At 40.4% G+C, this 14,486-nt stretch overlaps 1 protein-coding gene across 1 annotated transcript in view; it reads left to right on the forward strand.

Moving 5' to 3' along the window:
* Window positions 1-14,486, forward strand: part of Atg5 (autophagy protein 5) — a 144,885-nt gene that overhangs the window by 55,128 nt on the left and 75,271 nt on the right. Inside the window, exon 2 of the mRNA XM_071681493.1 lies at window positions 6,531-6,731. Coding sequence (XP_071537594.1) covers window positions 6,531-6,731 — 201 coding nt within the window. The remainder of the gene's footprint in view (window positions 1-6,530; window positions 6,732-14,486) is intronic.

A 14,486-nucleotide genomic window follows, 5' to 3' on the forward strand; every position in this document is an offset into this window, starting at 1 on the left:
TCAATTGGGAGGTAAGTTTGAATGGAGAAAAACTGGAGGAAGTGAAGTGTTTTAGATATTTGGGAGTAGATCTGGCAGCGGATGGAACCATGGAAGCGGAAGTGAATCATAGGGTGGGGGAGGGGGCGAAAATTCTGGGAGCCTTGAAGAATGTGTGGAAGTCGAGAACATTATCTCCGAAAGCAAAAATGGGTATGTTTTAAGGAATAGTGGTTCCAACAATGTTGTATGGTCGCAAGGCGTGGGCTATGGATATGGTTGTGCGCAGGAGGGTGGATGTGCTGGAAATGAGATGTTTGAGGACAATATGTGGTGTGAGGTGGTTTGATCGAGTAAATAATGTAAGGGTAAGAGAGATGTGTGGAAATAAAAAAGAGCTTGGTTGAGAGAGCAGAAGAGGGTGTTTTGAAATGGTTTGGTCACATGGAGAGAATGAGTTAGGAAAGATTGACCAAGAGGATATATGTGTCAGAGGTGGAGGGAACTAGGAGAAGTGGGAGACCAAATTGGAGGTGGAAAGATGGAGTGAAAATGATTTTGAGTGATCGGGGCCTGAACATGCAGGAGGGTGAAAGGCGTGCAAGGAATTGAGTGAATTGGAATGATGTGGTATACCGGAAAGGGAGCTGTGGTTTCAGTGCATTATTACGTGGCAGCTAGAGACTGAGTGTGAACGAATGGGGCCTTTTTTGTCTTCCTAGCGCTACCTCGTGCACATGAGGGGGAGGGGGATGTTATTTCATGTGTGGCGGGGTGGCGATGGGAATGAATAAAGGCAGACAGTATGAATTGTGTACATGTGTATATATATATATATATATATATATATATATATATATATATATATATATATATGTCTGTGTGTGTGTATATATATGTATACGTTGAGATGTATAGGTATGTATATTTGCGTGTGTGGACCTGCATGCATATACATGTGTATGTGGGTGGGTTGGGCCATTCTTTCGTCTGTTTCCTTGCGCTGTCTCGCTAACGCGGAAGACAGCGACAAAGCAAAAAAAAAAGAAATATATATATATATATATATATATATATATATATAGTGTATCGAGACAGACTTCCCCAGAACTTTTAAAGGGGAAGTAAATGTTTATAGTTGTGTTAATGGAGTGATAGTTTTCATGCATGGTGTTTTTGACAAGAAAATAGTGAAGTTGGAGAAAAATGTAGCTTAGACATTGAAGCTTATTGATACAGTGGTGAAATTGATGAGAACTGCTATTGACGTTTGTGTGAATAAATTGTACATTTCCTTTTCCATAGCCAGAGGTTGAACCATTATGTGACATTCATTTTTTTCATTCATTTCAAGCTAAAAGTTTGTTTTCTAAATTGTTTCTTACATTTTTCATATGTATATATATGTATGTGTGTGTGTGTGTGTGTATGTGCGTATGTGTGTGTATGTGTGTGTGTGTGTATATGTATATATATATGTATATTATCCCTGGGGATAGGGGTGAAAGAATACTTCCCACGTATTCCTCGCGTGTCGTAGAAAGCGACTAGAGGGGACGGGAGCGGGGGGCCGGAAATCCTCCCCTCCTTGTATTAACTTTCTAAAATGGGAAACAGAAGAAGGAGTCACGCGGGGAGTGATCATCCTCCTCGAAGGCTCAGAGTGGGGTGCCTAAATGTGTGTGGATGTAACCAAGATGTGAAAAAAGGAGAGATAGGTAGTATGTTTGAGGAAAGGAACCTGGATGTTTTGGCTCTGAGCGAAACGAAGCTCAAGGGTAAAGGGGAAGAGTGGTTTGGAAATGTCTGGGGAGTGAAGTCAGGGGTTAGTGAGAGGACAAGAGCAAGGGAAGGAGTAGCAATACTCCTGAAACAGGAGTTGTGGGAGCATGTGATAGAATGTAAGAAAGTAAATTCTCGATTAATATGGGTAAAATTGAAAGTTGATGGAGAGAGGTGGGTGATTATTGGTGCATATGCACCTGGGCATGAGAAGAAAGATCATGAGAGGCAAGTGTTTTGGGAGCAGCTGAATGAGTGTGTTAGCGGTTTTGATGCACGAGACCGGGTTATAGTGATGGGTGATTTGAATGCAAAGGTGAGTAATGTGGCAGTTGAGGGAATAATTGGTATGCATGGGGTGTTCAGTGTTGTAAATGGAAATGGTGAAGAGCTTGTAGATTTATGTGCTGAAAAAGGACTGATGATTGGGAATACCTGGTTTAAAAAGCGAGATATACATAAGTATACTTATGTAAGTAGGAGAGATGGCCAGAGAGCGTTATTGGATTACGTGTTAATTGACAGGCGTGCGAAAGAGAGACTTTTGGATGTTAATGTGCTGAGAGGTGCAACTGGAGGGATGTCTGATCATTATCTTGTGGAGGCTAAGGTGAAGATTAGTATGGGTTTTCAGAAAAGAGGAGTGAATGTTGGGGTGAAGAAGGTGGTGAGAGTAAGTGAGCTTGGGAAGGAGACCTGTGTGGGGAAGTACCAGGAGAGACTGTGTACAGAATGGAAAAAGGTGAGAACAATGGAAGTAAGGGGAGTGGGGGAGGAATGGGATGTATTTAGGGAATCAGTGATGGATTGCGCAAAAGATGCTTGTGGCATGAGAAGAGTGGGAGGTGGGCTGTTTAGAAAGGGTAGTGAGTGGTGGGATGAAGAAGTAAGAGTATTAGTGAAAGAGAAGAGAGAGGCATTTGGACGATTTTTGCAGGGAAAAAATGCAATTGAGTGGGAGAAGTATAAAAGAAAGAGACAGGAGGTCAAGAGAAAGGTGCAAGAGGTGAAAGAAAGGGCAAATGAGAGTTGGGGTGAGAGACTATCAGTAAATTTTAGGGAGAATAAAAAGATGTTCTGGAAGGAGGTAAATAGGGTGCGTAAGACAAGGGAGCAAATGGGAACTTCAGTGAAGGGCGTAAATGGGGAGGTGATAACAAGTAGCGGTGATGTGAGAAGGAGATGGAATGAGTATTTTGAAGGTTTGTTGAATGTGTCTGATGACAGAGTGGCAGATATAGGGTGTTTTGGTCGAGGTGGTGTGCAAAGTGAGAGGGTTAGGGAAAATGATTTGGTAAACAGAGAAGAGGTAGTAAAAGCTTTGCGGAAGATGAAAGCCGGCAAGGCAGCAGGTTTGGATGGTATTGCAGTGGAATTTATTAAAAAAGGGGGTGACTGTATTGTTGACTGGTTGGTAAGGTTATTTAATGTATGTATGACTCATGGTGAGGTGCCTGAGGATTGGCAGAATGCGTGCATAGTGCCATTGTACAAAGGCAAAGGGGATAAGAGTGAGTGCTCAAATTATAGAGGTATAAGTTTGTTGAGTATTCCTGGTAAATTATATGGGAGGGTATTGATTGAGAGGGTGAAGGCATGTACAGAGCATCAGATTGGGGAAGAGCAGTGCGGTTTCAGAAGTGGTAGAGGATGTGTGGATCAGGTGTTTGCTTTGAAGAATGTATGTGAGAAATACTTAGAAAAGCAAATGGATTTGTATGTAGCATTTATGGATCTGGAGAAGGCATATGATAGAGTTGATAGAGATGCTCTGTGGAAGGTATTAAGAATATATGGTGTGGGAGGCAAGTTGTTAGAAGCAGTGAAAAGTTTTTATCGAGGATGTAAGGCATGTGTACGTGTAGGAAGAGAGGAAAGTGATTGGTTCTCAGTGAATGTAGGTTTGCGGCAGGGGTGTGTGATGTCTCCATGGTTGTTTAATTTGTTTATGGATGGGGTTGTTAGGGAGGTAAATGCAAGAGTCCTGGAAAGAGGGGCAAGTATGAAGTCTGTTGGGGATGAGAGAGCTTGGGAAGTGAGTCAGTTGTTGTTCGCTGATGATACAGCGCTGGTGGCTGATTCATGTGAGAAACTGCAGAAGCTGGTGACTGAGTTTGGTAAAGTGTGTGGAAGAAGAAAGTTAAGAGTAAATGTGAATAAGAGCAAGGTTATTAGGTACAGTAGGGGTGAGGGTCAAGTCAATTGGGAGGTGAGTTTGAATGGAGAAAAACTGGAGGAAGTGAAGTGTTTTAGATATCTGGGAGTGGATCTGTCAGCGGATGGAACCATGGAAGCGGAAGTGGATCATAGGGTGGGGGAGGGGGCGAAAATTTTGGGAGCCTTGAAAAATGTGTGGAAGTCGAGAACATTATCTCGGAAAGCAAAAATGGGTATGTTTGAAGGAATAGTGGTACCAACAATGTTGTATGGTTGCGAGGCGTGGGCTATGGATAGAGATGTGCGCAGGAGGATGGATGTGCTGGAAATGAGATGTTTGAGGAAAATGTGTGGTGTGAGGTGGTTTGATCGAGTAAGTAACGTAAGGGTAAGAGAGATGTGTGGAAATAAAAAGAGCGTGGTTGAGAGAGCAGAAGAGGGTGTTTTGAAATGGTTTGGGCACATGGAGAGAATGAGTGAGGAAAGATTGACCAAGAGGATATATGTGTCGGAGGTGGAGGGAACGAGGAGAAGAGGGAGACCAAATTGGAGGTGGAAAGATGGAGTGAAAAAGATTTTGTGTGATCGGGGCCTGAACATGCAGGAGGGTGAAAGGAGGGCAAGGAATAGAGTGAATTGGAGCGATGTGGTATACAGGGGTTGACGTGCTGTCAGTGGATTGAATCAAGGCATGTGAAGCGTCTGGGGTAAACCATGGAAAGCTGTGTAGGTATGTATATTTGCGTGTGTGGACGTGTGTATGTACATGTGTATGGGGGGGGGGTTGGGCCATTTCTTTCGTCTGTTTCCTTGCGCTACCTCGCAAACGCGGGAGACAGCGACAAAGTATAAAAAAAAAAAAAAAAAAAAATATATATATATATATATATATATATATATATATATATATATATATATATATATATATACGTACTCAGATATATACATATATACACATATATACACACACATAGGGCTAATGGGGAGGTGATAACAAGTAGTGATGATGTGAGAAGATGGAGTGAGTATTTTGAAGGTTTGTTGAATGTGTTTGATGATACAGTGGCAGATATAGGGTGTTTTGGTCGAGGTGATGTGAAAAGTGAGAGGGTTAGGGAGAATGATTTAGTAAACAGAGAAGAGGTAGTAAAAGCTTTGCAGAAGATGAAAGCTGACAAGGCAGCGGGTTTGGATGGTATTGCAGTGGAATTTATTAAAAAAGGGGGTGACTGTATTGTAGACTGGTTGGTAAGGTTATTTAATGTATGTATGACTCATGGTGATGTGCCTGAGGATTGGCGGAATGCTTGCATAGTGCCATTGTACAAAGGGAAAGGGGATAAGAGTGAGTGCTCAAATTACAGAGGTATAAGTTTGTTGAGTATTCCTGGGAAATTATATGGGAGGGTATTGATTGAGAGGGTGAAGGCATCTTTTCAGGAATTGTACATTTTTGGAGGCATTCTCTTTCAAAATAATCTAGTCACATCTATATTGAAAATCTGCTTAGGAGAATTACTTCCTTCCTTGATAATGGTCTTAAAAGTTTCTAGGAAATTTTTAGCAAGCAATGATATCAGTTGAAGCAACCTCACCAGTTATCTTGATGTTGTGGCAATTACATATAGTGTTTCCTAAAATTTATGAATCAACTAGAACTGTCTTGAAATATCTTTTTTGCTCCTTCTTCTACTTCTAAGTCAGCATATATACCCTGAGTCTTTGCTTCTATTTCAAGCATGCTGATAGAACATTTTCATGAGTTTGGTGTTTTATCCATTATCTCAACATTTTTTAATTTTCTCTATAATCAAACTTTAGGAATGTGAGGTATTAGATGCACCAATTAATGTTCTGCTCTTGGCACTCTTCTAGATCTTTGAATGTACAATTGATTCACTAAATTCAAGGGTACATGTAGTATCTGCTGTTCATTCACCCCTCTCATAACATTTGAGTACATGCATCTTATCCTCAGAGGTGATGGCCTGGTGCTTCTTAGTGCCATTGGTAACAAGGGAGCTTAAAAGACACTTCTGAGGCATGCTGCAAGAGGCAGAACACATGCAACATATGGTATACTGCAGAACAAATGGTATACTGTAGCACCATACATATGTGAAATGTGTGCTTCTCGCATGGCTGCTAGCCTGATGATATAGCTTATTACAAACTTAATCTAGTGTACATTAAAAAAATGGTGTGAATGGGCTGTTCATGTCATTCAAGAAACGGTGTAAAACAAATTCCCATAAATCAAGAGGTACCTGTACTCCAAAGGTGGGTGCTTGAAGATGAGAAAGATTTTTTTTAACTGTCCACATAAATGTATTTGGCATGTATTCAGCGACGTATTAAGCACACTATTATACAAATTCTTATGATTAAGAATGCATTCATATCATTGAGATGGGGTTGCATGATAATTGTAACCAGAGAAGAATCATAAGAAGGAATTAATGAGTATCCCTTTCCTTCGCATCAGTTGCTGTTTCCCTGGACTGTCAAAGTCAGTCTTATGATTGTTTGATAAGCCTGACAGATAATGTGATGATTTTCTGTTTATTATGATAATGTTTAATATCAGTTTAGCATGTGTTCTTTATTTACAGATAAATTTGATCAATTTTGGGCAATAAATCGCAAGTTGATGGAATGCACATCAGAAGAAGGGTTCAAGAATATTCCCTTTCGTTTGTATTCTCCTAATCAGCCACCAATTCAGAAACTCATTAAGCCCTTTTCAGATGATGGAAGGAGGGTAACATTAGGAGATCTCCTTCATGAGTTTCTGCCTAGCACCTTAGAGGAAGGTAAGATTAATGAAATGCTGATTTTTCTTCCTCTGAAAATGAAGATTAAAAGTTGAAGATTTGACTTTCCTTGACTTGCTTTCATTTTCGTGGCTTTCCAGATTTGATGATACATTTTTTTTTGCTTTTCTTTGTTGATCATATATATTGGTTGTCAAACACTGGGCCTTTATATGATTAGTGCATACTTCTTGTACTCTGTCAAATTCTCTTTCATCTTTGATTCCGTCCCCATTTACTTTTAGTAGATTAATGAGGTTAGGAGCTGCTGCTACTCAGAGTAAGCTCAAACTTGAGAAAAGTATTCAAGTTTCAGTGCCTCAAGGAGATACTCTAGTTTTCTAGAGTATACAAGTCTTATTCCAACTTCTCATGGTGACCTCGTTACCACACCTCATAGAGGTGGAACTGAAGCGGGAGGCATTGCCCAACCCCATCAGAAAAATTCTTTTAAATACAGACACACACCTGTGAGGTGTGCTCGGATTTTTTTTTTTTTTTTGACAATTTTAGAGCCTTGTTGCCTCTAGAAACACTGTGCTGGAATTGCCCTCTGCCAGTGGCGTATCAAGGGTGAGGCATAAAAGGCTAAGTAATTAGCTGCGCTAGAGTCTACTAGTTATGTATAGGAGTAAGAGAGACAAGCAATTATTTAAGGGTGAATGCACTGAATGTAAATGGGATGACTGGTGAGAGTAAAAGGAGGGAGCTTGTGGAAGAGTTTAAAAGTTTTATCTTGGATGTGCTGGTGACTGGGAAAACCCATATCCTTGGGCAGGGTATGTGAGTGAAAATGGGAATGATGAATGCAAGTAATGGGAGGGTATCGAAGGAGGAATGGTGTGGACAGAAGTGAGTGAAATCTGTCAGGGAAGAGGGAAAGAATGATGTGCAATTTTGTTATCACTGAGATTGTGGGAGGATGTTAAAGAGCATGGATATAATGGACCAAGAATAGTATTGGTGAAAGGAAAGATTGGGATCATGAAGCATGCTTGGGTATGTGTACATGGGTCTGTGAATGTGAAGCCTGTACGAGGTAAGAATGAAATTGTTTCCGGAAAAACTTGAAAGACTATAAAAGGTTTTGAGAATGAGAGAAATGTGGTTGTAATGGGTGTAATAATTGTGAAGTGGGATGTGATGGAATTGATGAGATAGTTGGTAAATGGGGAGTGCCTGGAGTAAATGAGAGTGGAAATTATCTTGTGGATGTTTGCAAACACCTTGTTTTAGGACAAAATGAACTACAGATATACATGGATGGGGAATTATGGAAGAGAAGAGCAAAAGACTTTGATTGACTGTGGCAGTGAATGAAAGTTTGAGAAAGGCCAAGGTAGATGCTAGAGAGAAATTCTTTGGAAACTGACCATTTCCCTGTTCTTGTGCAGACGAGGATCAGGGACAAGTGGAGGTATGGTGTAAGGAAGAATGGAGAGGTAAAAGTGTTGGCAAGCAAGAAGATGAATCAGAAAAAATGTAGGGAAGAGTATGAAAGGAAATTAAATGAAAGCTTAAATGGAAGTGCAGTGAATGTAGGGATGCAGTCATGTGTGAATGAGATGTTTAAAATGTTTAGAGAAATACTATCAAAGGTTGTAGAATTAGTAGTTGAATACTGTCATGTGATATAGGAATAAAAAGGGCATTGCATGGTGAAGAGAATAGAAACGCTGTGGAAATGAAGAAGAAGGCATATGGTAGATTGCTTGATAGGAATGTACCCGTAGAAGTTCAGCAAAGGAGGAGGGAAGGATATAAAATATGTAAGCGGAATGGTAAAAAGCTGATACAGAAAAGCAAAGAAAAAGTAGATGAAGATTTTGGAAGAAATTTGAGTGAAAACTTTTGAGATGATAAGAAATTATACTGGAAGGAGGTGGAAAAGGAAAGAGATGGGTGTAAGAGTGGAAATGTTAAGGTGAGAAGTAAGGGAGGGGATTGCTGAATCCAAAGATAAGAAATTATACTAGAAGGAGGTAGAAAAGGAAAGAGATGGATGTAAGAGTGGAAATGTTAAGGTGAGAAGTAAGGGAGGGGATTGCTGAATCAAAAGGAGGAAGTGAAAGGAAGATGGAAAAATATATTTAGAAGAACTGGTTACTGTGGGAGAAGGAGAGGCAGCAATTGTTATATGCATGGGTAAGTTGGATGGAAGGATGAGGGTACAAGTACAAGGGCCTCTGGCAGAAAGGGAGATAAGAAGGGCAATAATGAGGCTGAAGGTAGGTAAGACACCTGGAGTGGATAGGATTACAGCTGAAATGCTGAAGTATGGAGGAGAAAGTGTGATAGAGTGGATGCATATGATGTGTAATTTAGCATGGAAACAGAAAGTTGTGTTTGGGGATGGAAAGAAGAGAATGCAAGTACAAGCGCCTCTGGCAAGAAGGGAGGTAAGAAGGGCAATGATTAGCCTGAAGATAGGAAAGGCACCTAGAGTGGATGGAATTACAGCTGAAATGCTTAAGTATGAAGGAGACACTGTGATAGAATGGATGCATATGGTTTGTAATTTAGCATAGAATCATAATGTTACACCTGAGGATTGGGTGATATCTATTATTGTTCCTTATTCAAAGGGAAAGATGCTAAGGATGTGTGTAGCAATTTTAGGGGGAATATGTCCTTTAAGTATACCTGGAAAAGTGTATGGAGGATTGTTGATTGATAAATTGATGGAAAAGAATGATTGCAGAATAAGTGAGGAGCAAGAGGGTTTTAGGAAAGGTAGGGGATGTATGGATCAGATTTTTGTGGTAAAGATGACCTTGGAAAAGTATTTAGCAAAAGGTAAGAAGTTGTATGTAGCTTTTATGAATTTGGAGAAAGCATATGACAGAAATGGATTGAATGCTTTATGGGATGTGTAAACAATATATGGGGTAGAGGGACAACTACTGGATTGCGTGAAAGCCTTATATAGCTGTGTGATGTCACTGTGGCTTTTCAGTATATATGGATGGAGTGATACAAGAGATGAAAGCAAAATTAGGGAAAGGAGGAGCAGAGATGGAATGTGGCAATGAGATATGGTGGATAGTGACAAGCCTGTTTGCAGATGATACTGTGTTGCTTGTTTACAGTGAAGAGAAGTTACAAAGGGTTGTGTGTTTTACGATGTGTGTAAGTATAGGCAATTGAGGATAAAAAAAAATGCAAGTAAAACCAAAGTAATGGTGATTGAAAGGAACAGGGGGAAAGTATAGATTTTGTATGTACTAAATTTTGCTTTGGATGTTGGGGTAGAAAGATTGGAAGAGGTTACAGAATTTAAGTATTAAGGGAGAAATCATTGCAGTGTAGAAGAGCCTTTGGTTCCCTTAACAGAATAGTGAAGGGTAGAGGTGTAAGTATGGAAGTGAAGAGAGGATTAAGGGACAGGATATTCCTCCCAGCCCTGACCTACGCAGCCAAAACATAGACATAGAATGAGTCACAGAGGTCAAGAATCCAGGTTGTGGAAATTAGTTGTTTGAGAAGACCATGTGTGGTGTGATGAGATGGAATGAAGAAAAAAATGGAAGGATGTACGAGAAGTGTGTGTGGTATGGCATGGAATGCAAAGAGATTTGATTGTGGAGTGGTAGAAGGGGTGAAACTTAATACTTCAAGATGGTTTGGCCATATGGAAAGAATGCAGGACAGAGTTTACAAGTAGAGTGTGTGATAGTACACTTAAAGGTGCTGGTGTGAAAGGAAGATCACCTGTGAAATGGGCAAATAGAGAGGAAGAATTCTGGAAGAAGAGAAATAGTGGAAGAATGCTTGGAATGGTGTCTGCAAGGGAGGCACATATGGACAGAGGTAATTGGAGACTCTTTTGCCACTCCTTGATGGGAGTTCCCAGAGGGAATGGGCATTAGAGATATAGATATATAGATGGAATCAAGTACATAAGCTTCTCAGTCTACTCACAGTCAGTTTATGTCATATGAGCTAAATTAAAAAAGTTCTTATAGATGAGGGTGCTTAGCAGTTTTACTCCTTGCACTCAAAGTTGATCTTTTAAGTGAGACTGACTTCTTTATTTGCATGTCCATCCTCATGCGGAAAGTGCCCCCATTACACAAGATCTTAAATCATTCTTCTGATTTCTTAATGAGAAATACCTTCAGCCCCCCAAAATTATTTCACTGTATTTGTCCATCTTGTTTTGTAGTCTCCCTCTTCTTATACTTTATGTCATACCACCTTTTGTTGTTTTAAGTAAGCTATCAATTGCTTTTCATTCATCTTCACTCTACAATTTCAAAAGACTTTCAGAGGATTTCCTTAGGCCTAAATTCTAGGGATGGGCTGGATAGAAACTTCCTGATAGCCAAATAGTGGATAAACAATTTTTTACACAAACCAGATTCCAGATATCTGGATAGGTATTTAGTATCTGAATGGATATATATTACCTGGCTTGATATTCATAATACAGTAGTATTTCTAGATTCTATTTTATGATGTTTACTGGTATATTTATAGACTTCCATAAACAGTAGTCTGGTGTTTCTGTAACTGCAATACAGTGAAAATATCATGTGTGTATTTGCGTTTGTGTGTGTGTGCATATAGTTTTGATTACCCATTTCTATTATGGGTGGAAGTTTTACACTCATAAGGCACCCTTCTCTTGAACATTCCATGCTATCATAGAGCTTCTTAGATGTAGGTATACTGTCTGCCTTAACCATGTCTTCACTCATTTTATTCCATTCGTAAATCAGTCTTATACTGTAAAAGTACCTCTTTACATCATGTTAAAAAGTTTCATGTTTAATTTCATGCTATTCATGGGGAAAGGGGAGAAAGAATGCTTCTCACGCATTCCTCATGTGTCGTAGAAGGCGACTGAATGGGACGGGAGTGGTGGCTAGAAACCCTCCCCTCCTTGTATTTTAACTTTTTAAAAGGGGAAACAGAAGGAGTCATGCGGGGAGTGCTCATCCTCCTTAGGGTGTCTAAATATGTGTGGATGTAACCAAGATGAGGAAAAAGAGAGATACATAGTATGTTTGAGGAAAGGAACCTGGATGTTTTGGCTCTGAGTGAAATGAAGCTCAAGGGTAAAGGGAAAGAGTGGTTTGGGAATGTTTTGGGAGTAAAGTCAGGGGTTGATGAGAAGACAAGAGCAAGGGAAGGAGTAGCACTACTCCTGAAACAAGAGTAGTGGGAGTATGTGATAGAGTGTAAGAAAGTAAACTCTTGATTGATATGGGTAAAACTGAAAGTGGATGTGGAGTGATGGGTGATTATTGGTGCCTATGCAACTGGGCACGAGAAGAAAGATCATGAGAAGCAAGTGTTTAGGGAGCAGCTGAGTGAGTGTGTTAGTAGTTTTGATGCACGAGACTGGGTTAAAGTGATGGGTGATTCGAATGCAAAGGTGAGTAATGTGGCAGTTGAGGGAATAATTGGTGTACATGGGATGTTTAGTGTTGTAAATGGAAATGGTGAAGAGCTTGTAGATTTGTGTGCTGAAAAAGACTGGTGATTGGGAATACATGGTTTAAAATGAGAGATATACATAACTATACATATGTAAGTAGGAGAGATGGCCAGAGAGCGTTACTGGATTATGTGTTAATTGATGGGAGCGTTAATTGATGGGATGCTAATGTGCTGAGAGGTGCAACTGGAGGGATGTCTAATCATTATCTTGTGGAGGCGAAGGTGAAGATTTATAAAGGTTTTAAGAAAAAGAAGAGAGAATGCTGGGGTGAAGAGAGTGGTGAGAGTAAGTGAGCTTGGGAAGGAGACATGTGTGAGGAAGTACCAGTAGAGACTGAGTGCAGAATGGAAAAAGCTGAGAGCAAAGGACCTCAGGGGAGTGGGGGAGGAATGGGATGTATTTAGGGAAGCAGTGATGGCTTGCACAAAAGATCCTTGTGGCATGAGAAGCATGGGAGGTGGGCAGATTAGAAAGGGTAGTGAGTGGTGGGATGAAGAAGTAAGATTATCAGTGAAAGAGAAGAGAGAAGCATTTGGACAAGTTTTGCAGGGATATAGTGCAAATGAGTGGGAGATGTATAAAAGAAGAAGACAGGAGGTCAAGAGAAAGGTGCAAGAGGTGAAAAAGAGGGCAAATGAGAGTTGGGGTGAGAGAGTATCATTAGATTATAGGGAGAATAAAAAGATGTTTTGGAAGGAGGTAAATAAAGTGCATAAGACAAGAGAAGAAATGGGAACATCCGTAAAGGGGGCATATGGGGAGGTAAATACAAGTAGTGGTGATGTGAGAAGGAGATGAAGTGAGTATTTTGAAGGTTTGTTGAACGTGTTAGATGAATGAGTGGCAGATATAGGGTGTTTTGGTCAAGGTGGTGCGAAATGGGAGGGTTAGAGAGAATGATTTGGTAAACAGAGAAGAGGTAGCAAAAGCTTTGTAGAAGATGAAAGCTGGCAAGGCATCAGGTTTGGATGGTATTGCAGTGGAATTCATTAAAAAAGGGGGTTACTGCGGAGGTTACTGCGTTCTTGACTGGTTGGTAAGGATAATTAATGTATGTATGACTCTTGATGAGCTGCCTGAGGATTGGCAGAATGCTTGCATAGTGCCATTGTACAAAGGCAAAGGGGATATAGGTGAGTTCTCAAATTACAGAGGTATAAGTTTGTTGAGTATTCCTGGGAAATTATATGGAAGGGTATTGATTGAGAGAGTGAAGGCATGTACAGAGCATCAGATTGGGGAAGAGCAGTGTGGTTTCAAAAGAGGTAGAGGATGTGTGGATCAGGTGTTTGCTTTGAAGAATGTATGTGAGAAATACTTAGAAAAGCAAATAGATTTGTATGTAACATTTATGGATCTAGAGAAGGCATATGATAGAGTTGATAGAGATGCTCTGTAGAAGGTATTAAGAATATGTGGTGTGGGAGGAAAGTTGCTAGAAGCACTGAAAAGTTTTTACCGAGGATGTAAGGTATATACGAGTAGGAAGAGAGGAAAGTGATTGGTTCTTAGTGAATGTTGGATTGTGGCAGGGATGCATGATGTCTCCATGGTTGTTTAATTTGTTTATGGATGGGGTTGTTAGGGAGGTGAATGCAAGAGTTGGAAAGAGGGGCAAGTATGCAGTCTGTTGTGGATGAGAGGGCTTGGGAAGTGAGTCAGTTGTTGTTTACTGATGATACAGCACTGGTGGCTGATTCGGGTGAAAAACTGCAAAAACTGGTGACTGAGTTTGGTGCAGTGTGTGAAAGAAGAAAGCTGAGAGTAAATGTGAATAAGAGCAAGGTACAGTAGGGTTGAGGGACATGTCAATTAGGAGAAGTTTGAATAGAGAAAAACTGGGGGAAGTGAGGTGTTTTAGATATCTAGGAGTGGATTTGGCAGTGGATGGAACCATGGAAGAGGAAATGAGTCACAGGGTGGGGGAGGGGGCAAAACTTCTGGGAGCGTTGAAAAATGTGTAGAAGGCGAGAACATTATCACTGAAAGCGAAAATGGGTATGTTTTGAGGATTAGTGGTTCCAACAATGTTATATGGTTGCGAGGTGGGGCTATAGATAGAGTTGTGCAGAGGAGGGTGGATGTGTTGGAAATGAGATGTTTGAGGACATGTGGTGTGAGTTGGTTTGATCGAGTAAGTAATGAAAGGGTAAGAGAGATGTGTGGTAATATAAAGTGTGGTTCAGAGAGCACAAGACGGTGTTTTGAAATGGTTTGGTCACATGGAGAGAATGAGTGAGGAACGATTGACAAAGAGGATATATGTGTCAGAGGTGGAGGGAATGAGGAGCAGTGGGAGACCAATTTGG

This window comes from Panulirus ornatus, chromosome 33 (genome assembly GCF_036320965.1).
Source record: "Panulirus ornatus isolate Po-2019 chromosome 33, ASM3632096v1, whole genome shotgun sequence".
Classification (NCBI taxonomy): Eukaryota; Metazoa; Arthropoda; class Malacostraca; order Decapoda; family Palinuridae; genus Panulirus; species Panulirus ornatus.